At 36.3% G+C, this 25,190-nt stretch overlaps 1 protein-coding gene across 2 annotated transcripts; it reads left to right on the plus strand.

Moving 5' to 3' along the window:
- The first annotated feature begins 1,795 nt into the window (after positions 1-1,795).
- LOC113748843 (putative late blight resistance protein homolog R1A-10) lies at positions 1,796-8,449 on the plus strand. Of its 2 annotated transcripts, XR_003464474.1 has the most exons (4): positions 1,796-2,406; positions 5,612-7,849; positions 7,939-7,996; positions 8,150-8,449. XR_003464474.1 is itself a non-coding variant. In XM_027292418.1 (3 exons), exons 1-2 carry the CDS (start codon positions 1,951-1,953, stop codon positions 7,808-7,810), a joined length of 2,655 nt encoding a protein of 884 aa, XP_027148219.1. In that variant the 5' UTR covers positions 1,796-1,950; the 3' UTR covers positions 7,811-7,849; positions 7,939-8,449. The 2 variants fall into 2 exon arrangements, 1 of the variants encoding a protein (XP_027148219.1); XM_027292418.1 differs by having other exon boundaries at positions 7,939-8,449.
- Positions 8,450-25,190: the final 16,741 nt, after the last annotated feature.

A 25,190-nucleotide genomic window follows, 5' to 3' on the forward strand; every position in this document is an offset into this window, starting at 1 on the left:
AAAACAAGGATATTAATGGGTTATGGCATCAAAGTACCATCTATCTATATGAATTTTCTAGAGCAGAGGAACAAATGATGCTTCCCTCTGCATAATAAGCTACTTATCCCTAGATTTTCAATTTTTTCTCACCTACAAAGTAGATGAAAATGCAAGGCGAAAAGTGCGCCAAACAGTAAACTTCAACTGCTTCTTATATATGTGTATAGATATATAAAAAGTATCATATGTCTTGGTATTTTGGAACGTAAGTGTAAGTATTCTTGTGATTTTAGTTTTTATTATTCAAATTATGCTCTTATTAATTAATGATTGAAGTTTCATATTCTGCTCTTTTTAATTTGTTATGATGATTAAAATTCATTATATCATGTCTATTGATTTAGAAGAAAATAATAGTTGATGACAAGATAGAACGTTAAGCATTAGAGACTAAACATGATTTGATCTTAGTTTTTTATTTGTCCAATGTACCATTCTCCCTAATAATTAGATTTATTGTATTTTAATAATAACAATAATTGTAGCAGCTAGGAAAAATTTTTTAATCTTAATTAAATTTGAATTATGAAAACAATAAACAAAATATAACTCCAAACCAATGTGTTTTTTTGCATTCTATTTTGAGTTTTTTTTTGTTTCAATTAAAAATTATTGATTAGTTATAGCCTAATTAAATTTTTAAATCTTCAAAAATATTACTATTGATACCAAAACAAGGTGCCCTTAGGACAATAGAATCTTTATCATTTGTACTTTAAGTTAGATTTTGCCCAAAAAATAAAAAATAAAAGAAAATTAAAAAACTCAATTAAAAAATTACACTCCCCTCCCCTTGAATGACATATTTGATAACTATTTTAGTCCCTGTCAGTAAAAGCTTTCTTAAAATTTGAGAAAAAGTGCTAATACATAATTTTGTACCAAATTTGGCCTCATTATATGTAGGAGAAAACATGTATCGTTTTTTTATGAAATTAGCAAAAGAAAAAAACTGTAAGATAAGTACAATAGTAGCCTTAAAAAGCATAAGCAACAATATTTGCCAATATGTTCAGTTATAACCTATTCAAGTGCATACTAAGCAATTCAAGCCACAAAAAAACCATCTCAACAGTTTCAAAGATGGTTAGGACTGAATACTTTGCACATGTAGCTTGTTCAATGCAAAAAAGAACTACTATGTATGCTAAGCAATCCACCAAACACAAAAACACCATCTCAAACTACTTGTTCAGATGGTGAGGACGGAGGATTGCCTAGAGACCATACACTAACAATGCGGAAGCACGATATAAGGATTTTTAAACGGGTGGTAATTCAAATTGAGCAGCTCATACATCCTTACAACAAATGTGTAATATTATGTTATTGCTCATATGAGTCACATGCATAATATTATATTCTGTGTTATAAGGATGTACAAGTTATTCAATTTGAATTACAATCCGTTTAAAAATTCTTATATTATTTCGGACGGTTGTCACTAACAACCACCCGTTCCCCTGCTCCCAACAATGCTTATACTCTCGTACAATTTTTTCAGGCCAATTTAGATATTTGGAAGCGATCGATGGTGGCATTTGGTCAGATCTATCTAAAAAGGGAGGGGAGTGTAATTTTTAATATTGAAGGGTATTTAAATGTAATTGTTAGAAACCTTGAGGGAGGTTTCTGAAATTATCACTTTATGATATTATAATCACATGCGACCTATTACTAGTGGTTCTTAAAAAAACAATTCTCCAAAAATGACAAAGCTACTGGGACAGTGGGACCCCACCTTAGCTGTGCGCTCTCCGGTTTGATCGATGAAGTCCACGTCAATCTAGTCAGTAAAAGTATTGTCCATATGAGTCAACTTTTCACAACTAGCTAGATCCTCTCCATATATGCATTGATCAAAAGAACCAATTTTCTTCTACAGAAATCATACCAAATTGGTGAGAGATGGATGCAGCTGTTGTAGGAGCTGTATTACAAGGTATCATACCATATTTGCTGCAGCTGATCGAAGAAAATCGGGAGGTGATCAGCAGCAATTACGACAAAATCGATGATCTGTCCAAAAACCTCCGTCTCTTGAATAAGTTCATGGTTAAGTACACTGAAGATCACTACAAAGACGACATCCTGATGGGGCTGGCGGATGAGATCAGGATGCGGGTATACGAAGTTGAAGATGTTCTGGAAACCTACGTCGTCGAAGAGTCACTGTACAGGAAAAGGAATGTCTTCCGTAAAGCGGTTGGCAGCATAAAACACCTAAGTGATCTTAAGAGCATCGGGAAAACCATCCAAGAGCTGAGTAAAAGGGTCGAGCAAACGCGGAGTGATAACAGGAGCTACGTCCCTATGTTGGTAGAAGGGGTCAAAAGAAATAATGCGATTTCTAAAGACAATCAGGTACGTACGTACAGCATAAATTAGTTGTTTTTTTTTTTTTGTGGTTGGGGGGGGGGGAGCAAAAAGCTTAAATTGGTTACTACTACAATTTCACAATTAATTCTGCCTTCATTGTTTGGAAGAAAAATGATTCATACGAAGTTTTGGAAATTTATCAAAGCCATATATATCTATCTGGGTTCTTATAGATTTTTAATTGGCAAGACGTAACTATCTGTAAGGTTGGCAAAAGCCAAACCAGCAGCACTAACTATACGACTACCAATCACGACTCTCATCTATTTACAGCAACTGCAGCCAATATGCCAAATGATACTAAGTAAGAAAACAAAAACTCATGCCAGAAACGTGCACTGATCAAAATTCCAAGATATTCTAATAGCCCAATTAAGCTTTGTTGGCTTAATCTTTTTTCTCCAAGAAGTTATTGCTGCTTGAACTTCAGGAATGATGGATTGTGGGATGACGAAAGCAGGTTTCTCCCAACTAGCAAAAACTCTCATGTTGCGCTCTCTCCAAATATGATAGACAGAAGCTGCAAGAGACAATTGGATAATTTGATCAACAAACCTATCCCCCTTACAATGAAAGCTAAGCCAAGACAACAATAAAGGAACCAGAAGAACCACATGGCATGTGATCTGACATATGAACTCTAGGGAGAAAAGGAGGAGTGGCTTCAACCAGTCTCCTAATCTCAATATTTCTCCTCCTTCCAGCAGGCCATGCCCACTTGCCACCGACAATAATAGAAGATACTTAGCAGATAAAGAACTCTCACAAGCTGCAATAGTATGAGGTGAAACCATATCTAGCAAACATCCTCAGAAACACCTGTCATAAAAACCTCACATTTTTGCAAATTTGGCTTAAAACCAGAGAGTTCTTCAAAACTATGCAGTACCTATTTTATCACATTCATGGACTTATCAGTGGCAGCAGATAAGATAAACAGGTCATCAGCAAAACATAAATGGGAGAGTTGCAGTTTGTAACATTATGGGTGAAAATCGAAACCATATTCCTTAATTTTGAAATCCAACAAGGCAGCAAACACCTCCATCACAAGCAAAAACAGATCAGGGGATATAGGATCCTCTTGTCTAAGCTCTTTATTCACTTTTAAAGAATCCCACTAATGAACAATTGAGGTTTAAAGAGAATTGAGCTGTAGTGAAGCACTTTGATACCCAACTTCTAAAAAGATCAGGAAACCCCATAAATTCCATCACCCTCAGAACAAAATCCCATTTGACAGAATCATATGCCTTCATTAAGTCAATCTTCAAAGCCCATCTAGGTTTACCAGCATTCTTATGATGTCTTCTCATTAACTCATGCACAAGCAAAATATTCTCAGTGATTGATCTTCCTTTAATAATGGCACTGTGGTTTGCTCTTATCAAAGTTGGTAACACAGCTTTCAACATCTCTGTTAAGACATTTGAATAGCATTTATACAGTACATTGCAGCATGCTATAGGCCTAAAATCTTTCATAGATGAAGGAGTCTCAACCTTAGGGACTAAAACAAGAACGGTGGAATTGAGAGGATCCTACATATACTGATTCTGAAAACAAAATGGAACAGTCTCCACAAATTTACTTTCTACAGGACTCCAATTATTCACAAAAAAAATCGACAGTTTAGCCATCCACACTTGAGCAGTACCCTCCTTCATGCTAAACAATGCTTTCTTGATTTCTTCCTCAGTAACTGGAGCCATTAATAGAGCCACTTGATTACCTGTCAACATTTTAGCTACAACAGTTTGTAATAGCATATGGTGATACTCATTCAAAGGACAATCAGTAAAGAGGCATTTAAAAAACTCAATAGCTACCCTTTTGACATCTTCATAATCAGTTAAAACATTACCATGCTGATCATTAATTTTCGCAATCCTATTTCTAGCTTGATGTTGAATAATAGATTTGTTAAAAAATGAAATGTTTCAATCCCCTTCAACAAGGCACTTGATTCTAGATTTGTCTTGAACAAACTTCTGTTCCATAGTCTGCAATTCAGAATATTTAGAAATCTAGGTACTTTCAAGTTGCTGTAACTCATAGTTAAAGGGATTAGATTGTATGATATTCTGAACCTGATCCAATTTACTCTTAGCTTACAGAACTTTACTGTGGATGCCAGAGAAGTATTGCTGATTCAACTTTCTTAACTCAGATTTTTAACAGTACTAGCATAAGAGAATGTGCTTTGTATATTGCCTGATATCTTGCTTATGGTTCAGTTTAATTTAATAGTTATTGATTTGCAACATTGTTGTGTACGCATAAATTTTCAAGAGATGTAAAAAGAGGCACTTGAATCACAAATTTCAAGCTTTTCAAAAAGCTCATGAAGAACACGTTCCATATGATCACAATGAGCGTCAAAGGGATCTAGGCTATCATCAATATGATCTAGGCTATTGTGAAGCTTTCAGTGGCCATCCTGAGAGAAACCTTGCTTTGCTACTAACTAATGATGAGCAAACACGTAGATCTAGGAAAGGTGTACACGAACTCCTTCTAAACCTCAAGGGCGATACACGATTTTTCCCCAAAATACAATATGCAATAAGGTTCCTAGTTTCGAGCACCCCTAAGAAACATGGTAAAAGCCAACAGCCCAAGGAGTTAATTTCATATAATTGTTGAAAGTCTGATGTCAATAAACCCCTATCTATGCTACAGTAGTCTAGATTAAAAGGAAACAAATAACTCTAGAACACGTAAAACTAGCTTGAAATTATGACACTGGCCGCCATAAGATCCAGCCCCGAATCCAGTACTCAAGAGAGCCAGATTTTGGGCTGAATTGAGTCAGTAGCACATAAAAAATCTCGGTCTAGTCCGATTCAAGATCCAGCGTGCCTCCTCATGCAATCCAGCATGGATTCATCTGAAATCTTGTCTGCAGGTTTCTTTTCTCTCGCATGATCTCATGCCTTGAACACAACTAGAATATAACAATAATAGTAGTAATAATAAAAAGTACTACACGAGACTAGGAAAACTACTGTAATTTAGAACCCAAAGCAATTTCTTGAGTAGTTTTCTTGAGATATGATGCCAGGCCTCGGACCTGGGCGGTCAATGTTCCATATCAGTAGTTATGTAGATGCATTAGTGTTTAAAGGTTAGTTTGACCTTGTCATTTGCATTCAACTGTCAGATAATTTCTTTATATGCATGCTACTAGCTTGAAGGCTATCCAGAGGCAGACAGAATCATTGGCTTTGAGGATGCAGCTGATCACGTATTGAAGCTTATTGACGTCAAATCTGAGGCAGAGGAGCAGAGCACATCCGGGGCAGCACAACAAAGTGAGTCAAAGCTAAAAGTAGTGTCAATTCATGGCATGCTTGGCCTAGGAAAGACAACACTTGCAAATAAGGTCTTGACTGACCAAAACATTGAATTTCAATTTCTTACTCGTATATTGGTTAGTGTTACAAAAAAATACGAGAAGAAAGAAGTGCTTCTTAGTATCCTAAGGTCATTGAAGATCAGTATTTCAGATCAGAACATGTCAGAGGCAGACTTAGTTAATAAGGTCCGAGAGGAATTGAAGTACAAGTATTTGGTTGTGGTGGATGATGTTTGGGAGGATGAACATTGGGACAATCTGAAGGGTGCTTTCCCAGACAATAACAATGGTAGTCGGGTGATAATAACTACTCGAGATGTGCGTGTTGCCCAATTTGTTTCACCAAAGTGTGAACCCTACCAATTGCGATTTATGAAATTACAAGAGGCTGAAGAATTACTAAGGATGAAGGTTTTTGAAGAAAACAAATGTCCAGACGAACTGAAACCCAATGAAAGGTTGATTCTGGAAAAGTGTGACGGGCTACCACTAGCAATAGTGGTGACAGGAGGTATCCTTAAAGCCAATCCAAAAGATGCAAATTGGTGGAAGGATGTGCTTGATGAAGTTCCTCCATTAGTTGATAAAAAAAAAGTGGAACGGATTGATCGTTACATAAGACTAAGCTATGATAACTTGCATCACGAGGTCAAACCGTGTTTTCTCTACCTTGGTGTCTTCCCTGAGAATTTGGAGATCCAAGTCTGGAAAGTGTTACAATTGTGGATTGCTGAAGGGTTTATTCCCCAACATGAGACAGCAAGTCTGGAGAGAATGGCAGAGCAATATTTCAGGGAGTTGGTTGATAGGAATTTATTGATTGTGGGAAAGAGAACTTTAAGCGGTAAGATAAAGACTTGTCGCATTCATGACACGCTGCGTGACTTCTGCAAGAAGACGGCCAAAGCAGAAGATCTTTTCCAAGCAATTCACAAGAATACCAATCCATCTTCTAGCCGTCGACTTTGTTGCATTAACTCTCAATTCTCGGAGTATATTCTTGGAGGACAGCCTGCTGATAAAGTCCGATCATTCTTGAGCTTTGGTCAGGATGAAACTAAGTATAATGAAGATCCCAACTCAAGTATATTTAAGCCCTTCAAACTACTCCGAGTGTTCGATATTTCATCCATATACATTAACTTCCCTGGTCGTTTCCCCACCAAACTACCCAACCTTGTTCTCCTAAAGTTCATTGCCATCAATTTCAACCTCAAAAACTTACCCAAGAGCATGTCTAGCTTGCATAACTTGGAAACCCTAATAGTTCACACAACGGAACCAACCCTTGATATACAAGCAGACATTTGGATGATGACAAAGCTAAGGCTTCTACACACTAATACCACCGCATTCTTGCCGAAGTGTCAGGATCAATCCTCCAGCATTGAATACTTACAAACTATGTCCACAATTTCACCTCACAGTCTGACGAAGGAAGTGTTTGGAAGGACTAAGAAACTCAAGAAGCTTGGTATAAGTGGGAGTTTAGGCACTCTTGTGAAGTCCAATGGTGATTCTGATTTGTTTGAATGTCTTTGCAAACTAAGCTCCCTTGAAAATTTGAAGTTACACAGTGATGAGTCCAAGCTGCATGCCCTTCCTCAACCAGACAAATTTCCAAAAAACCTTAAAACATTGAGTCTGCGTAAGACCGGTCTGGAATGGAATATTCATATGCGTATTCTCGGAGGGCTCCAGTCTCTTGAGGTTCTCAAGCTGAAGGATAAAGCTTTTGTAGGAGCGGAGTGGAAGACAGAAAAAGGGGGTTTTCGTTCTCTTAAAGTTTTGTTCATTGGAGATACAGATTTAGATAATTGGGAGGTTGAAGGAGATGATCTCCCAGAACTGAGATGCCTTATCCTCAAGCGTATCAAATCTCTTGAGCAGATGCCATCTGACTTTGAACACATGAAGAACCTCGAGAGGATTGACCTAGAGCGTACCAACAGGTGGCTGGTTAAATCTGCCAAGGACATTCAAAAATCAAGGCCACAAATTAAGCTTAGTGTTTATCCACCAGAAAAGTGATCGATAAGTAACGATGTTCTGTAAGTGCTTCTCTTACAGGTTAGTAAAACATTTCTACTGACACCATTGAATCTATTTCTTAAAGCAATATCATTATGCGTGAAACTGAAATTTAACCTGTTTTGCAGAATATCATGCTCACTTGCTTTTGTCTTCTGCTCCCTTGAATGAATTCTCAAAAAGGAGGTGCTGAAGCATCTATCTTCTTCATGTTTTCTTCTCTGTTCTGCCTTAATAAAGCCTTCTACCTAGCTCTGGCCAGCAACATTCAGATACTATATAAACTCTTTGAATTGTTTTTGTTTCAATATCTTTGATAATGTCAAATTTTCTTTTCAGCTAGTGTGTTGTGATGAAAATAAGGCCACGGATCTCTTGGCCAAATGTGTGCTAGAAGAACAAGGTGAGAAGGTATTTGTTTCTGCAAGGAATCTCAGCTGGATCACAACTAGAACCTCATATTTTCTTCCTGTTGAGAGGTTGGGTTTTAGTTCCATAGTCTTGCTTCCTTGTATTTTTAAGTTGGGGTGTGAACTTTGAATCTTGCTCTGATGTACTTTCTCCTTGTGTTAATTGAAGAAGTTGGTATTGTCTTTCTTTGGAAAGAAAGTATTACCCAACCAGTGAAGTTAAGTTCCATGTCTTTTGCTCTTCAGATTAACAATACTTTGCTTTCAAAGATTCAAGTGAGGTGGGATGATTGGATTTTCAGGACAGTTTGTTTTTCATCAAATGTTCATAGCAATCAACATCTCATCTATTCAACCACTTTGTTTCTGACAATATTCATCAGATATTCTGATTGTACGTCATCTATGCAACTGGGATTCTCTGTCATTCTTTCACCTTTACGTAATTTTATGCACAATGGTTCTTAAGCTTGATGTTGTTTTACCAAGTTGCAAAAATTTCTTGAGTTTTGTTAGACCATTTAGAAATTAGGTCTGTCATTGGCTTCTACTATTCAAAATGCTAGCTAAGAAGTTTAATACCATGCACATGTAACATTCATCATGCACTGAACCATACCACATTATCTGTAATATTTCCTTTATAATACAGTTAGTATGACAGTTTATGAAATACGTGGGTCTATGATATACTTTTGATCCTCTCCAATCTGAGCAAACTTCAAATATTTCACGAAAGTGCATCAGTTTGCTAGTTGTTATAAATTAAAAAACTTACCTTGGTCATAATTCTTCTCTGTTCCTGCTGGTCTTGCAGCCTGAAGATTCCAAATTTGGATGTTTCAATTCGTCAGATCTTTATGGAATTTTCACCATGTCTGATATGATAGCATTCATTACTAAAGTTTTGAGTTCAAAGTAAAGCGGATTAGCCGAAGTAATGGGTAATTCGGCAACTTTGGACATTCATACGTGCTAAAGTTTTCTAACTTTAGAAAGTTTGTGTTCTGCTGCTCGTAGCACAATCAAATCCAAACTTCCGTCGCCCAACAACTGTTTGATGCCTTTTTTCTTGATAAAAACATGTCATTCATTAAATCTACACTAATGGCTGAAATTATAACAATCATACGTAGATACAAACAAATCTGAAGAACAAAATTAGATTCTGCAGATTTGAAAAGTTAAGAGAATTTTACACTATGAAAATAAAAAAAATACTTAAAAAAATGTTATAGCCCTACGATCATCTATTTATGCAACTATTTCAAGGGAAAAAAAACTTTAAACCCCTTTAAAAATTGAACTCCTTTGATGGCCCTCCATATAAGGGTGGGTTGGAATTTGTAGTAAGTTAGTACCTTGATAATCAATATTTTTGTTGTACTATGCAAATCAGCTTGAAACCCAAAAGAATTTCGTAATATATTATGGATTGAGATGACCTTAGAGCCCTTTTAATGGATAAGAGTATTTTGAGAAAAAAATTAATTTAGGGATGTAAATGTCTTTTCATCCAAAAAAAGTTAGCAAATTCATGGATTCAATTAATTTAATCACTACAGCAAAATTTTCTAACATAAGATATTAAAGTGCTATAATATCTAGTTACAAAAAAGAACCTTGATGGCTGTAATGAAAAAATAATAGGTATGGGCCACATGTCGTTAGCCATAACTAGTTCAAGTTTTGCCCAAACCCATCATATTTTTTGTGAATTTAAATCGAAATTCAGACCCTGCCCATGCCTATAACGAGCTCCACTTTTATCTAATAAATATAAAATAACACTAGGGGGAGTGCCTGCGCACCGCGCGGGTGTTTGGTGCCTGTGGGAAGGAGGTTTTTTTGTTGAACAAACAATAGTACATTGTGAGAAGAAATAAAATTTAGTATGAAAAGATAAACGATATAATCAATCAATTCACACATCGTTACAATAAAACTGTGTCAAATTGAAGGTCGTTGATAATGCAGAAAGGCAGAGCAACACAGAAAACTAACCTTATTCCAAAATCCCCACCGAAAGCTTTTTCTTGCTGTTGCTCCAAATCTATAAGATTATAACCAACCCAGACCAATTGGGGTTAGGCAACGCGAAAAATGCTATCTTGCAGTTAGGCAACGCGATAAGAGTCACTAATTGTAGATACTAAGAACACACCAACAAAATTAAGGGAGGAACTGAAAAATTTGGGGGGGGGGGTGAAATCTAATCTCACGCTGAACCACCAGGAGTAGCTGGGACTGAAGAGCATTTTGAGTTGATTAGTATGAAGCCAGGTAGAATTATCTCAATCCTAAAATGCGAACAGGGAGAAACTGATAATCAACCGTTTAGGCATTAACATACCAACGGTTCGGCAATTGAATTTGGTGTAATTAATGACGAAATAATAGGTAATTTCAAAGTTGAGCTCGGATGGAAGAGAAAACGATGAGGCAAATCGTTCTAGACAAAGACAAAAAAGGAAAACTTAACTCCTGAAACTGAAAAGGGATAAAACTGACCAATGTTTGTGGCTCATAAATGCAGAATATAAATGATAGAGAAATGGGTTCCTACCATTGATAGAGAAATCGTTGGCTCATTTCCTAAATCCGATTGCCATTCAAACGTTTCAGACAAAACAACATCTCAAACGGTTATCTGTGGCTGAAAAGGGGAATTATTGGTAGTTAAGGGATATTCCGGTAATTACACCAACACACAAGCATATATGGGTTGTACAAAATGCAAAAACAGTTGCACACTAATTACACATTCCATCAATATCCAGATGGCTCATCAATGACAACTTTAAATGTATTAAAATGGGGTCATTTCAGTAAACATATCCAAATACATGCTTCCTTAACTTGTACCTAAAGTTTTTAAACTAATACACAACATTTCACATTCCCAAAAAGCCCCCACCTATGCAGTTGAAATTCAACCTATTCTTTGACCAAAACTCAATCTTATATAGTATAAGGATTTTAGCAACGCTTATAGCAGTTAATTTTTTTGAAGGATAATAGCAGTTAATTCAATCCATGTTACCACATAATAACGGCATGATATTCGTCGAAAAAAATTAACAAGGGGGCATGAGTGGACAAGAAAGAAGAAAAAAAAAAGAACGAAAATAAAAACTAATCCACACATATATTTCCAATATGATTAGAATCAAATTCAAAACCGAGGAAGAAGAGAAGGGTCACAGTATTCAATTTGTTTGAAGGGAGATTATTTGCCAAAGTTTATTTGATTGCATCATCAGCATATTTTTTGATCACATTTTTATCTCATATATATCATATAAAAAAGTGTTGAAGTATTTTTTTTTTCACAAAATTATCCCAAATAATCTACAACCCAAACACACTGTGCCTTCCTGGTGATGAGTTCCGGCAACAACGATAGCAACAACCATGAGCAAGCTCCTTCCCTCTTCAGCTCTTTATTCTTCTTCTTTTTCTTTTTTCTTTGTTTTTTAATATTTTCTTCTTTAATATTTTTGGTGGGATTTTTCTGATGGTGGTACCGTTTGAAGATTGTGCGGGAACGAATACAGTGGAAACTGGTGCTGCTACCTGCTACCTGCTAGTTGCTAACTATGCTTGATCTTTTTTGAACTTTTGCTTCTGGGGCTGTCTGGACTTCATCATGGGGGTTAAAAAATATGGGGAAAAAAGGGTAAAGAGCATAGTATTCAATGAATTTTCTTTAAAAAAAAATGTTATTTTGGTCATCGAAATTTGAAACTCTTTTTTTTTTTAATTCAAATTAGTCATTCAACTTTTATAAGTGTATCGTTTTTTGTCCATAAACTTTTTCCATCTCAAATTGGGTTATCTTATCATATTTAATAGATTTGGTAATAATGTCCTATTGTGTATTTTTTTACTAATAAACACTTTTTTTTTCATTGCACTTGGACAGGGTTTGGCTGTGGATGAAGTTTTTGTAAGATCCATAATCGATTTTATACTTTCATTTCTTAGTTCTTACCTGCAATGCTTTTTAATGTTAATTTTGCTTTTGGAAAATGGTAATTTGATTAGATTTATGCATATCTGATTTCATCTGTATTTTCTGTTACATGTATTAATCTATTGTCATATAATTTTTAAATTTATAGCTTTCAATAAAAATATCCAGGAAATCCAGTGGGTACCAAGACCATATGGGTTGGGTATGATTTTTCTATTCAAACCTATTGGCATTTGCATCCGGGTCTGGGCCTTTATAAATTCAACGATACAATCGGTTTGAATTATTGACCACATACATTTACATTCCTATCATGAAGAAGGGAGGAAAAAACACACACGCACAAGCCCTAGCTTTCACCTTCCTCAGCTTCCCATGATTTTAAGTGCACGTTAAAATTTCTCTTTTTTGTCTTTCTAACGGTACAACATGCAATACAAACTCCAAATCATAGTTATTAAACCCGGTTCGACCCGACGGTTCAACCGATCAATCAGGTGAATCGGCCAATGAGCTGGGCTAGGTCGTTAATTAGATCGTTTCTGCAAGTGAACCGTTGACTTGTCAACGAACCGACGATTCAACCGGTCAATCCGGTGAACCGTCCGATTTTGTAGGGAATTTGGTTTACATGTGATCGGTCGAACCGTCGAGCCGGGTTGTTAATTAGATCATTTATGCAAGTGAACCGTTGACTTGTCAACGAACCGGCGGTTCAATCAGTCAATCCGATGAACCGTCCGATTTTGTAGGGAATCCGGTTTACAGGTAAAAAATTTTTAGAAGATGTTAGAGCAATGGTTCGACCTTATGTATATAAGCAAATGCAATCACCACTATACCAATGATAGTGAGACAATTGTGCATTTTATTTGATCTCAATTTTGGCCACTTATTATGCAAAGTAATGGGTTCCTGCTCATAGTTGGTATTTGTCTCAATTGCAGGCGATTGGTGTCAAGAGTGGTGAAAAGAGACCAATTTCCTGAAGATTATTCATTCCAGAGTGTGCCCATATCAGAGACCGCAGAGTTTATGTCCAAAAAGACGGACCGCGGGACTTATCTCTGGAAGCTCGCTACTATTTTTGGGATATGTGTTTTGAAGTTGCGTGGAATTAGGAAACATCTTCAGAGAATCTTTTTGGCAACAACTCAAGGAGAAAAATAAGGGAAGCTATCCTTCATAGATACAAACACTTGATTGGTTAAGGAGGCGGCGGCGGAAACACTTTAAATAGGTTCCTTGGATCTTTTGATCTTTTATCTTTTTTGATCTTTTTCTTTCCTTCTTAACATGAGTTAGAAACTAGCGGCTGTACCTTTTACTTTTTCATCAACAAAATTACATTGAAGCCTGGGATTGCATCATCGTCATGAGGCAAGGCTAGGTTCCTTTATCTAGTCGAGGAATAATCAAGACCTGGTGCATGGACAATTGTGAGATCTTTTTAATTGTTTAGCGCTGTCTTAAATTCTACATTCGTGGGTATTTAATTATTCCTTGTTTTAATAGGTTATTATTGTTTGGATCTATTGGATTAATGTGCCCAGTTATTCAATCATTTGAATGGTATACTGCCAATTAAGACGGTGGTGCGTATCACTTGCTCGTCTTAAAATTAGTGGCAAACAGCACAATTTAATTGCCTCGCAAGCAATTTAATCTGTGTCGTAGGAATAGTTAATCTAGTTTAAATGAACCCACATGTGTGTTTGTTAATTAGAATTGGGTCTCTCTAATTCTTAAAGTTGTAAATAGATTAAATCTTACGAGCTTCTCTGGGGTTATCTATTTTACAAGGGAGTAGTTTATGAGCATCTCTGGACTACCATATAACTAAGGAGAGATTGGTAGTTTGGCGGTTGCTGAATTGTTAAAACCAATTTACTTACGAACGTGTGAATTATTCCAGGTATCCATGATCAATTGCGTGAGTCGGTGCCGAAATTATTTCCTTGACTAGCTTGTGTCAATTAATTGTTTATTATATACTTTAGCTACTGCACTATTTACGAAGTGGAAATTCAGTATCCTTACATCTTTAATTTGTTCTTTATATGTCCCTTCCTAAAGCCCCCCAAATTATCTGTGTAATAAATCTGCCAGTTCCTGAGGAGACGACCCTACTTACTACTATACTCATTTAGTTTTGAGAGTAGGCATTGATATAAATTTTATTTTTGGTAGTTTGACAACCACCAGCCAACAACTCATTTGATGATTGTTTAGTCTTTCTTATATTATATATTAAACTTTTATTCTTATTTTATTTCTTCAAAACAAAATTTATTTGGAATCTTTTAATAAATTTTATTACTCCCCAAACTCTATAAATTATGAAATGGATTTAAAAAATAACATATCACACAATTCATTTTAATATCGTTCATAATAATTTTTTGCACTTAAAATTCATAAATAAAGTAGATAATTACACTTAGATAAAATTTTATACTTGAAATTTGATGGGTTACTAATTGAATTTTGGTTTTGTTAATTCTTATAAGAATTAATGATTCTATAATAAATTAGACTAATTAAGCATTTACTATGGCACAATTTTTTTTATAGTTTTAATCATATCAAAAATTATGAAATATAATATTTAAATATATTTAGTGACCCGTCAGTTGAACCACTCACCTACTGGTTGAGCCAGTAACCCGTTCACCCATCTCTTTTACTGGGTTCCTCTCTGGCCGGATTTAATAACTATGCTCTAGATACATTTGTTATTTTTGATAAATCACAATCTAAATTTATTTTCTTCAGAGGAGAGAATGAGACACTTATGTCCTATGGTTTTTTCTTACATTCTTGTTTAGAATTTGCTTCTTACATTCTGAAGTGCATCAAACAAAAGAATATATTTGTAACACTTCAATTGAGTGATTTTCTTCCCTCCTCAATATTTGTGTATCAACAACCCCTTTTTCCCTTGATTTAAAAGCTATTGGACGAGCCAAAGTCGAGCAAATTCTGACATAGGTACAGAAAAGAGGGAATAAATGCAATTTCATCCCAGTGTTTGGCGTGCAGTATCAATTTAGTTCTTAATATTTTGACCAAATAAATATAGTTCCCTAAAGTTTGTGATAAAAAATTTAGGACAATTTATTGCAAATCACATTAATTAGCTAACCATCAAAATCAAATTGGCATTAGTCAAAAGTTTTGACTTTATATTTTGGGTCCTTAACATTTGAGTTTCAATCAATGTAGCCCCTTAGGTTTCAAATATTTATTATTTTTATGGTTTGAACATGAATTGATACAGTATTTTGGCTTATTGGTCTAATATCAACCAGACCACTTGCAGGTGACATCCTATACCACCTAGATGCTTCCCATTCCTTCTTTTTTTTCTGATGGATTCGCCTTGTTAGTAGGAAGATTATACCTTTCAAACTTGGCCTTCAAAAATGAGCATGTTTCTGGACTTCCAAAGGTGCCAAATGACTGATATGAACAGTCTGTCTTTAACCCTTGGGCAGGTAGATAAACCCATAAAGAGAGGTATGGGAGAGAGTCTGGAACTCTTTTCACAGTTCCTACCTTTGACTATGAAACCAAGACCTTCGTACGGCCTGCCGGTAGTAGTGGTGAGGTCTGTATTTACATTGATTGTCTTGTTGCTTAGAGACTCCACTGAGAGTTTAAAGCAAGTAGTTGTATGTTCGACAAGCTAGTGTTAAGCATATTACTCATAAGCTAGTGACTGAGATTTGAACTCCATCATTTGGGAATTTTTTCTTTCTACCTGAAAGATGGTACAATGACTTATGGGTCTTTTTTTTCTCGTGCTGTATCGGAAATCTTTTTTAGTTACTTGGATGTGAGAGGTGGAGAGCCAATCCTTCTTGGAGCTTTAAGCTCAGACCTGGTGATTTGATTTAGTGCACAATCTTCCTTGATTTGATACCGAGCTGAGGGGAATTTAGGAAAGCAGCCTCATTGGTCGTCTGCCTCATGACCTCTTGCTTATGTTTTGGGTTAAGCTTAGGCTGAAGAAGGGATTGAATCAATCATAACGATCCCATCAAGCAGAAGAATAAGAATAAGGAAGGTAAGTTCACTCAATGACAGACAGAGTACTGCCCTTGCTCTTGGTTGAATTTGCCAGCGGTGTGAGAGGAATAGCCTTGAATCTTGAGAATGAGAATGTTGGGATTGTTGTCTTTGGTAGTGATACTGCTATTAAAGTCTCTTAACTAGAAGCACCGATTCCACTTGTTACGGAAAAAACTGGAGAGAATCTATCAAAGAAGTCTAATATGTAAGTCAGGAACCTAATTTTGATCCAAAGGTTTAAACTATCAGATCATGAGCCCTTATTTACATATTAACCGCCATTTTTTCATTTCTCAAATCAATGTAGGGTACAATTCTTTAATTATAAACCTAACAAGACAAACATGGGATTCATGCACCACTATCCAGAAATCTGTGAGTCTTTTCATTGGACATATCCTGTGAAATAAGCTGCAATCGATACAGTATTTTCAAATTAGCCCTTCTTTTAAGTTACATGAGCATTAGCGGAATTGATTGTGGCTCCCTGCAGTATTCTCTCTGAAAAAAAATAATTTGGGGATTGAAGCAATACTAGATAGAAAATGGCAAGAAATGAGAGTACTAAAATCCTCATCTTTGAGGGGACTGGATAGCTACATAGCGAGAGAAATTTCTAATTTTGTGATGAATTTTAAAAAAATTCTACAAAAGGGGTGATTTTGGTTGGGTATTCCGTAGGGGGCCTTCGTATTTGCGAAATACGAGCTCAGTAGAGCTCGCATTAATAGAGCGTATAATTTATTTAATTTTTTTTTGGGCTCTCATTAAATTTTTTCCAGAAAATAGTATGAGCTAAATGCGAGCTCCTAAATAAAATTTTTCAAATAGCTCGCATTTGATAAATTTGACCTCCAAAAATTGTATTTAATTTTTTTTGTTAGATTTCGCATTTATAAGTATGACTTTCAGAAAATTAAATTCAAACTTGCTAGAGAAAAAAATTTAAAATGAAATTTACGAGCTCCCACCAAAATGTATCTTTTTCAGAAAATGTTGTTTATTTTGTAGAATTTGCCTTTACTAAAATGCTGTCGGTAGTAAAATCTTATTTTAAAAACTCTACTAAAATCTTATATTTCGCAGAAATGTTAGAGAAATGTTATTTAAAAATCTGTAATTAGTAGAGGAATAAATTTTTTTTATTTTAAAACTTGCACGTGCCTAAAGTCATCAAATTTGTGTTCTAAAAAAAATCATATTTCTTTTATATTAAAAAAATTGGTAATTGTACGGTTGAAAATACGTTATTTTATTATAATACATTTAAATGGTGGAAAAAGTACACATGCATAGTTCTTTCTATTTCATATATCAATGAAAAAATAGAATGAAATTGTTAACATGTAAGGCGTTGACTATATTTTATGAATAAAATACTAACTTTTTTTCCTTTTTTATCAAATAATTTTTTTTTATCAAATTCTAATTTTCCTTTGTTATTAATGAATCGTATTTATTCGTTGACACCGACGAATATTAGTTATAAGAATCTAATAGTTAATAGTCATTAATATCTGTTACAATTTCAACTGTAATTTTAGAAATTTCATAACGCAATGTTTTTTAAAAAAATTATATAAGTTATTTTTATGAAGTGCATGTTATTTGTTTGGTAGTTGAAAAGGAAAAGAAAAAAAAATTAAATCAAATATCTAGCGATTAAATCTTGCGTGTTTTACCTTTTACAATTATTGGCAGGATTACTATTTTGATTAAAAAAATAAAGCGATAATCAAGGTAAATTTATTGTCATGCAAAAATCCTAAAACCCTAAGTGCTGAAGGCGTAAAACACGAAATCGTAAATCTTAGAAACCAAATCCTTGTAAACCCTAAAACATTAAATCAAGGTTGTTGGGTTTATTAAAATCCATTAAAAAATATTTTTGTGGCACGATAGGATTACTATTTTAATTAAAAATCTAAAGTCCTAATCAAGACACTCTATTGTCAAACTAAAATCCTACAACCCTAAACCCGAAAGTGCTATTCTCCTAAAACACTAAATCTTGATCTCTAAAACCCTAAAACCCTGAATCCTAAAAGCCTCAAACCCTGAGTGCTATATCTAATGTAGTCAGTAGCTGAACCAAAGATAAGATGTTTTCTTTTGTCTACAACTCATTTGGTCTTCTCTTTTGTTGCAGAAACATGTGCCACCGATATCTGTCCCTTAAAATAGTTGGAAAAGTTGTGAAAAAGGTAAAGGAAAACGGCTGTGCCACTTGCTGAAGAGATAGGCAGATCCGAGCCTCGGATCCGAGGGTTGAATATAGATCTGAGCTCGGATCTTTAGGATCCGAGGACTTCCCATGATGGATCCGAGGTCGGATCTTCTGACCTTGGATACACTCCTCCGGAAGTACAGACGAGGGATCGGATCTCTCTTTGCTCTCACGGATCCGAGCTCGGATCCGTGCCATTAAATTTTCAGTTTTTTCGCTTCTTTCCTTTTTCCTTCATTTTTCCTCCTAATTTCTTGTGTACTTTATCCTCTGGATAATCCTTACACTTGTTTCAACTAGTACATGAACTTCATATATCGATATCTCTCACATTTCACAAAATTAATGCATTAATCCACTCACAATTTCACAAAATTGAACATTTTGGCCATTAACTTGAAATATTGGAAAATTTTTTAAAAAATTTTTACAGAGTTTCCCCATAAAATGGACAAAACTCCCTGTCAACAACCTAAATTTCAAGAAAATTAACCACAATACAACATTTCCAAATAAAATTCCGACATTTTTAAGCTATAGACAACTCAAATCATGCATTCCAAAACACAATCCCCATAAGATAAAGTAATCCTTCCCCCACACTTGAATTTAACAATGTCCTCATTGTGAACAAGGTAATAGAAACTGAAACTTCTCTCAAAATAAGTGATGATTCAAATTGAAGCCATTAATCCTCACGATCATCCAAATTTTGTTCACAATGAAACAAAAGAGTACAAAAAATCATGAGTAGCTCAAGAGAATCCAATATGAAAACTACAAAGTTTAAACCGAACACAATAAAAGAAAAATATAGCAACAAAAGATGTAATCAGCTAAAGATCTTCATGGCTGCTAAGAACGAGGGTCTACTGCCTCCTCATTTCCATGAGGACCCTGTGATGTACCAATATGCCCCTCCTCCTGCTGAGGCGTCAGAGTAGGTGACCAGCGGATATGGAAATGATCCTCGATCGCACGAAGACAGCGATCACGTCTGTCGAGTCGTTCTGTCATCATTGTCTCGGTCTGGTCAATGCGCTCGACGACTCGTGTCTCCATACAGCATATGGCATTGAGGAGCTCTTGCCACTTGGATCGCGACGGAGGTGGTGGTCGCGAAACGGGTGGAGGAAGAGTCTGCTGTGCCCCTGTCTCTTGAGCTTCTGGTTCCTGCTGAGTGTGAGGTGGGGGCTGAGCAGAAGTCGAAGCTTCTCCAGTGTCTCGAACCAGAGCAGCTCCAAAATTTGTCGAGATACTCAAGGATTTGAGTATCGAGGCACTGACCTCGTCGGCGGACCTAGTGACAATGGCTCGTTCGGTTGCAAGAGGAACCTTGAGCTTCTAAAAAATGAGAGATAGCAGCCGAGGGAATCCAAAGCAAGTCTCGCCAGCCCTCATGCGAGCTGTGGTCCGCATGTAACTGATGATGATGCTGGGTAAAGGAATACCAGTCAACTGCTCACCCACACCATGCATCATCTTATCCAAAAAATAGATGTCACTATTGCGGAGCTCCCGTTTTTCACTCCTCTTGGGTACCACATTGAAGGCGAAGAGATAGAAGATCAAGTGGTACCTATACTCGAAGGATTCGGCATATACGGTGAGTTTCTTTGAACTTCCTCGCTCCCTATATTGACCCTTTAGACGTGCTACCGCTTCTCCCACCTGCCAAGGGTCGCGTGCCTTGAATTCCTTAGTCAATTTAACATCCACTCCTTCGTCTTTGAGTTTGGCGATTTTGGCGACTGTATCCCGGTTAAGAGCCACTCTCTTCCCTCGAACCCAAGAGACGATGAGGTTGCCACTGTGACTCTGTTTGCTTTCTACATTGGCGTAGAACTCCCGGACGAGATTGGGATAGTAGTGCTTGGGCAATTGAAGGAAGTTCTCCCATCCGAGTCGCTTGAATGTCGTAGAGATGTGGTAGTGCGCATCCACCTCCGGTGCCAGGTGCTTTTCAATGATAATTTCCTTATCCAAGCTTGCTTCGTACCACTGTTGATTCTCGAGTGACGTGAATGTAGAGGTGTCATAATCTGGAAGCGGCTCGTCGCGGCTAGTGGATGCGGTCTTCCGACGAGACCGAGGTGGTGGCTCAGGCGAAGGAGATTCTTCCTTAGGTGACTCTTCATGTGAGGGAGTGCGCTCCTCGCTTGAAGAGGGTGAAGGAGTGCGAATAATAGCCCTTCTTGTGCGAACCATTGTGCCTATATTAAGAACAAGATCAATGCACATTAAAAGCAACCTAAATTCCTTGAAAATACATTCCAAAAAATATTGTTGAAAAGTAATTTGAAAAATTTCGGCAAAGTTTCCCCTTATAAAAGGACGAAACTCCCTGCCAACAATCAACAAATTGAAGCAAATACTCTGCTTAACACATTCTCAAATCCACTTTTAACATTTAGAAGATATATCTTCAATAAGGAAATCAACCCTCGCATGATAAATCCAAATGTGTGAGGTTTAAAACCATTTGCAAGCATAGAATATTATCTCAAAGTAAAATGGACCATCAAAGACAATGTGCTATTAAATTAAGCCTTAATCAGCAATTGAACACAACATCTCCTTGTGCATTACGAAAAACATCCTCAATTCAAACACTTTTCAGCTTCTGTCTATTTCCCTCAATGCAATACATACAATCCACTATACTTGCTACAATTTTTCATAAAACTTGCGTAAAAATGAACTTCATTTCAAATTGTCAAATGCCAATTATACAAAGAACCAAGAAATTGTCAACAAAAGTATAATGTCCTTTCATGAGAAAAATTATACAAAATTTATCACCATATTAACAAATTTCTCAATTCTAAACAAACAAGCATTTCCAATGACATATACTAGCACAATGTAGCAAAATTATAGTAATAAAATCCAACATATGTGCATTTCCCAAATTTGTAGAAAATTACTAAAAAATTACTAATTGAGAAATGTAAAATTTCAAAGAAAGTTGAAAATTGTTACCTCAAATGTGTAGAGTGATGATAAAGGAAGATGATGATGCAAAAATTGAACCCAAAACAGCCCAAATTAGCCCCCAAATTAGAACCCAAAACTAAAAATGAACTTCATTTCAAATTGTCAAATGCCAATTATACAAAGAACCAAGAAATTGTCAACAAAAGTATAATGTCCTTTCATGAGAAAAATTATACAAAATTTATCACCATATTAACAAATTTCTCAATTCTAAACAAACAAGCATTTCCAATGACATATACTAGCACAATGTAGCAAAATTATAGTAATAAAATCCAACATATGTGCATTTCCCAAATTTGTAGAAAATTACTAAAAAATTACTAATTGAGAAATGTAAAATTTCAAAGAAAGTTGAAAATTGTTACCTCAAATGTGTAGAGTGATGATAAAGGAAGATGATGATGCAAAAATTGAACCCAAAACAGCCCAAATTAACCCCCAAATTGACGAAGTTCAGTGCAGCCCCAATTCAAGTTTTTGAAGATCAAACTCACCAAATTGATGTTTTTGATTTCAAAAAACTCAGGGTCAATGCTCACAAGAGTATTTGGGATGTTTTTGTGGTGAAATTTCAGAGGACTAATGGGCAAAATGGAAGATTGGTGAAGGAGGGTTAGGGTTTCGGTGAGAGAGAAGGAGAAGAACGCTGAAAAGTGAGGAACCTAGCCTGCGATTTCATTCATATCGCGAAACGATCCGAGGTCGGATCCGTTCTGAATGCCCTCGGATCCGACAGGAGCTCGGATCCTCACCTCCGGAAGCACAGACGAGCCGTCGGATATGTCTGGAATTTCTTGGATCCGAACTCGGATAAAAAAATTCGAGATCGTATCCATCTGGGTTTTTAGGATCCGAGCTCGGATCTGTATTTCTCTGCACTAATTGCAGAAACTGCAATTTTTTAAACTTTTTCTCCCTTTTCCGGTCAATTTCAAAACACGCTTTGGACTAACTTTTTATCAATTCTAACCTTTCCCGCACATGTAATATACCAAAAATACAATATTCAATTTCTCAAAACACATCAAACACATCTTCATTGAAAATCGAGGGGTGAGGTTCTTTGATCATTTTTTTGCATTGTTACACCAAAATGGCACTTTTGGGCATTAATGCACATCAAATGAGTCCATGAGCATTTATAAACACGTTCTCACCAAAACTCACCTGAATATACTGAAAATTCAACATTGTATGTATGCTTGGCAATTCTAAACAATGTGAAGAACGAAGTTAGGTTATAAAACCTCCATTTTTTTACATTTGTTCTTCAAATGCACCTTCAAGATGGAAGTTTCGACATGTAACTAATTTACCGTGTATAAACTATAGGAGAGGTTAGTACAATCCATGCCTAGTACTCATATAAAGTGAGAACTCATATAACCTACATTTCTTGTTTTGTTTAAAAGAGTACTCATATAAAGTGAGAACTAAGATATGCGTGATGGCATTGTTCCACTCATATTCGTGAAATTTTAGAATATATACAAAATGTCACAAAAAAAAGTATGTAATCCATAAGTTAGGTTATTTATACAATAACGATATAAGTAGCGTGCAATCAATGCTGCCCAAGTTTCCCATGAGTACCACATGTTGTTGGTTTGGGTATTTTTTGGCTTCGACGTGGTTGGTTTGCCACTACTGTATGGACCTAAGTAATATGTGTCAACAGTGTAGCATCTTGAATTTGAGTGCTTGTGCCTTCACCTCCTTCACATTGCTCAGAAGTATGATGATGTGAGTCCCTATCGGGCGTAAACTCTGAAAAAGTCACAGGGGACCTACCACTCCCAATCGATACACCTCTCTCATGCATGACTTCGGTATGAGGGGTGACAAAAGTAGATGCGCCAGCTTGGTCCTCAGTAGCCATTGAACCTCCATGGAATCCAGTTTGTGTGGCGGGTTCTGGTGATCGGAGTTTGCGACGTCGTCTACCGCCATGCTGACTTCCGTGGGTATTTCTAGGAGTTTGTTGAACACGACATGGATCAGCATGTAGTGGAATGTCCTGTGGTACGTGTGGAGGGCGAAATACAAGTCGGCGTGACTCTCCTACATGATGCAAAGATGTGGATGCAAAGTCCGTCAACTCTTGAAAGTATCTGCTGTATTATTCATCACTAATTGCAAGAGAGTCCTGTGCCATGAAATACATGCGAGACATGGCATCGTTCTGGAGAAACAAATATGAGAATAAGAAGGAGATACTGTGGTAAAAAATAGTTTAAAAAAGTGAGCAAACTCAAAGTAATTATTAAAAGTGGGTTGGAAATAAACTTACAAGATACTGTGCCCTAGCATTATCACCCTGAAAGCCCTCTGGGAAAGCGGGAAATCGACTCGGATTTGAAATATAAATCCCCGTCTGCTCCCGATACCACTGAACATACTCATCCGATGGATATGTAGTATCTTCAATTACAGTGCCATCTTGTACATGCTCACGTCGATCAGTCCAAATATCAATATATTATCTATGCGTGGTGTTCCAGTCTTGATTCGCCCTACCACGACGATCTAGAGAATGTACAGCTGCCTGATTATCCGTCAACCTCATATCAGGCAGGGATTGATGAAACCCAAACTGCCGCATAACCCGATGAGGGAGGTGCGGCTCTACTACATCCCAGCAAATAAGATACGTTACGGACCTCCAAATATCCCGACCCGCAGTACAATACGCAGGAAGAGAAGCGAGAACGTCCTCCGAATATGGCTGCCATATGAACTGAAAAAAATATAAAATCAAAGTTGTTTCATTTTGTCTATTAAGAAATAATAAAACTTCCCAATATTCAAATTGGACAATTTCATGAAACAACTGGTTGGCTAATAATAATAGATTGGCTAATAATAGCACAATACATGAAACATAAGCAACTGGTTGGGATTGATCAAGATGAATGGGAACTCAGGCAATATAGCAATTTATCCCAATGGATAACCATTTCCGATCATCACTTCAATCTCAGTTCAGGCATCATTGAATATGCCCGTTAACTTTGTGCTTTCTTTTGCTTTTGTGAAAAAGTAAGTAAAACATATTGGCGTAGACCTTCTAGAAATTATTTCACCACAGCTTCATCCATCAAAGCCTTAATCTGGATTATTATTCTATCGGAACAGCACAAGTACTCATATTATTCTTCATTTCCATTTAATTACATGTTGAACTATAACAAAAAAAGCATGGGACCAACATTACAACCGAAGTTAAACTTTGTTGGATCCATGAATGCATGTACAAGCGATATCATGGGACCAATATTACCTATTGGTCCAGTGAATACGGTATTAACTACAGGCATTTGGACGATTTCTTCCTTCTCGATATAAATCTCCGCCATGTATGAAGCTCTTTCGATCCAAAGATCGTACATTACATCAAGAGTTTCATCATCCACCACTGCGGAAACAGTATATTTGGAACTCTCCAACAGTTGACGAAGAAACAATTTCAGCTTAAACATCCCTTTATCAACCCCAATATAGTGGTAAATCCTGTCAACCAACTCCCCGTATCCAATTCTATACCTCAAAGTGAATGTCCGGTTGGAAGTACGAGGCAAATAACAAACAAAATCACCCTCGTAATGTATTTCTCCTCCCCAATATAGGTTTACCCGCAGAGGTCTTTTTACAGACATGTCTGTGAAATGAATCCCTATTTTGGGGACAATAAAT

The sequence above is a fragment of the Coffea eugenioides genome, chromosome 10, assembly GCF_003713205.1.
Source record: "Coffea eugenioides isolate CCC68of chromosome 10, Ceug_1.0, whole genome shotgun sequence".
In the NCBI taxonomy this organism is placed as follows: Eukaryota; Viridiplantae; Streptophyta; class Magnoliopsida; order Gentianales; family Rubiaceae; genus Coffea; species Coffea eugenioides.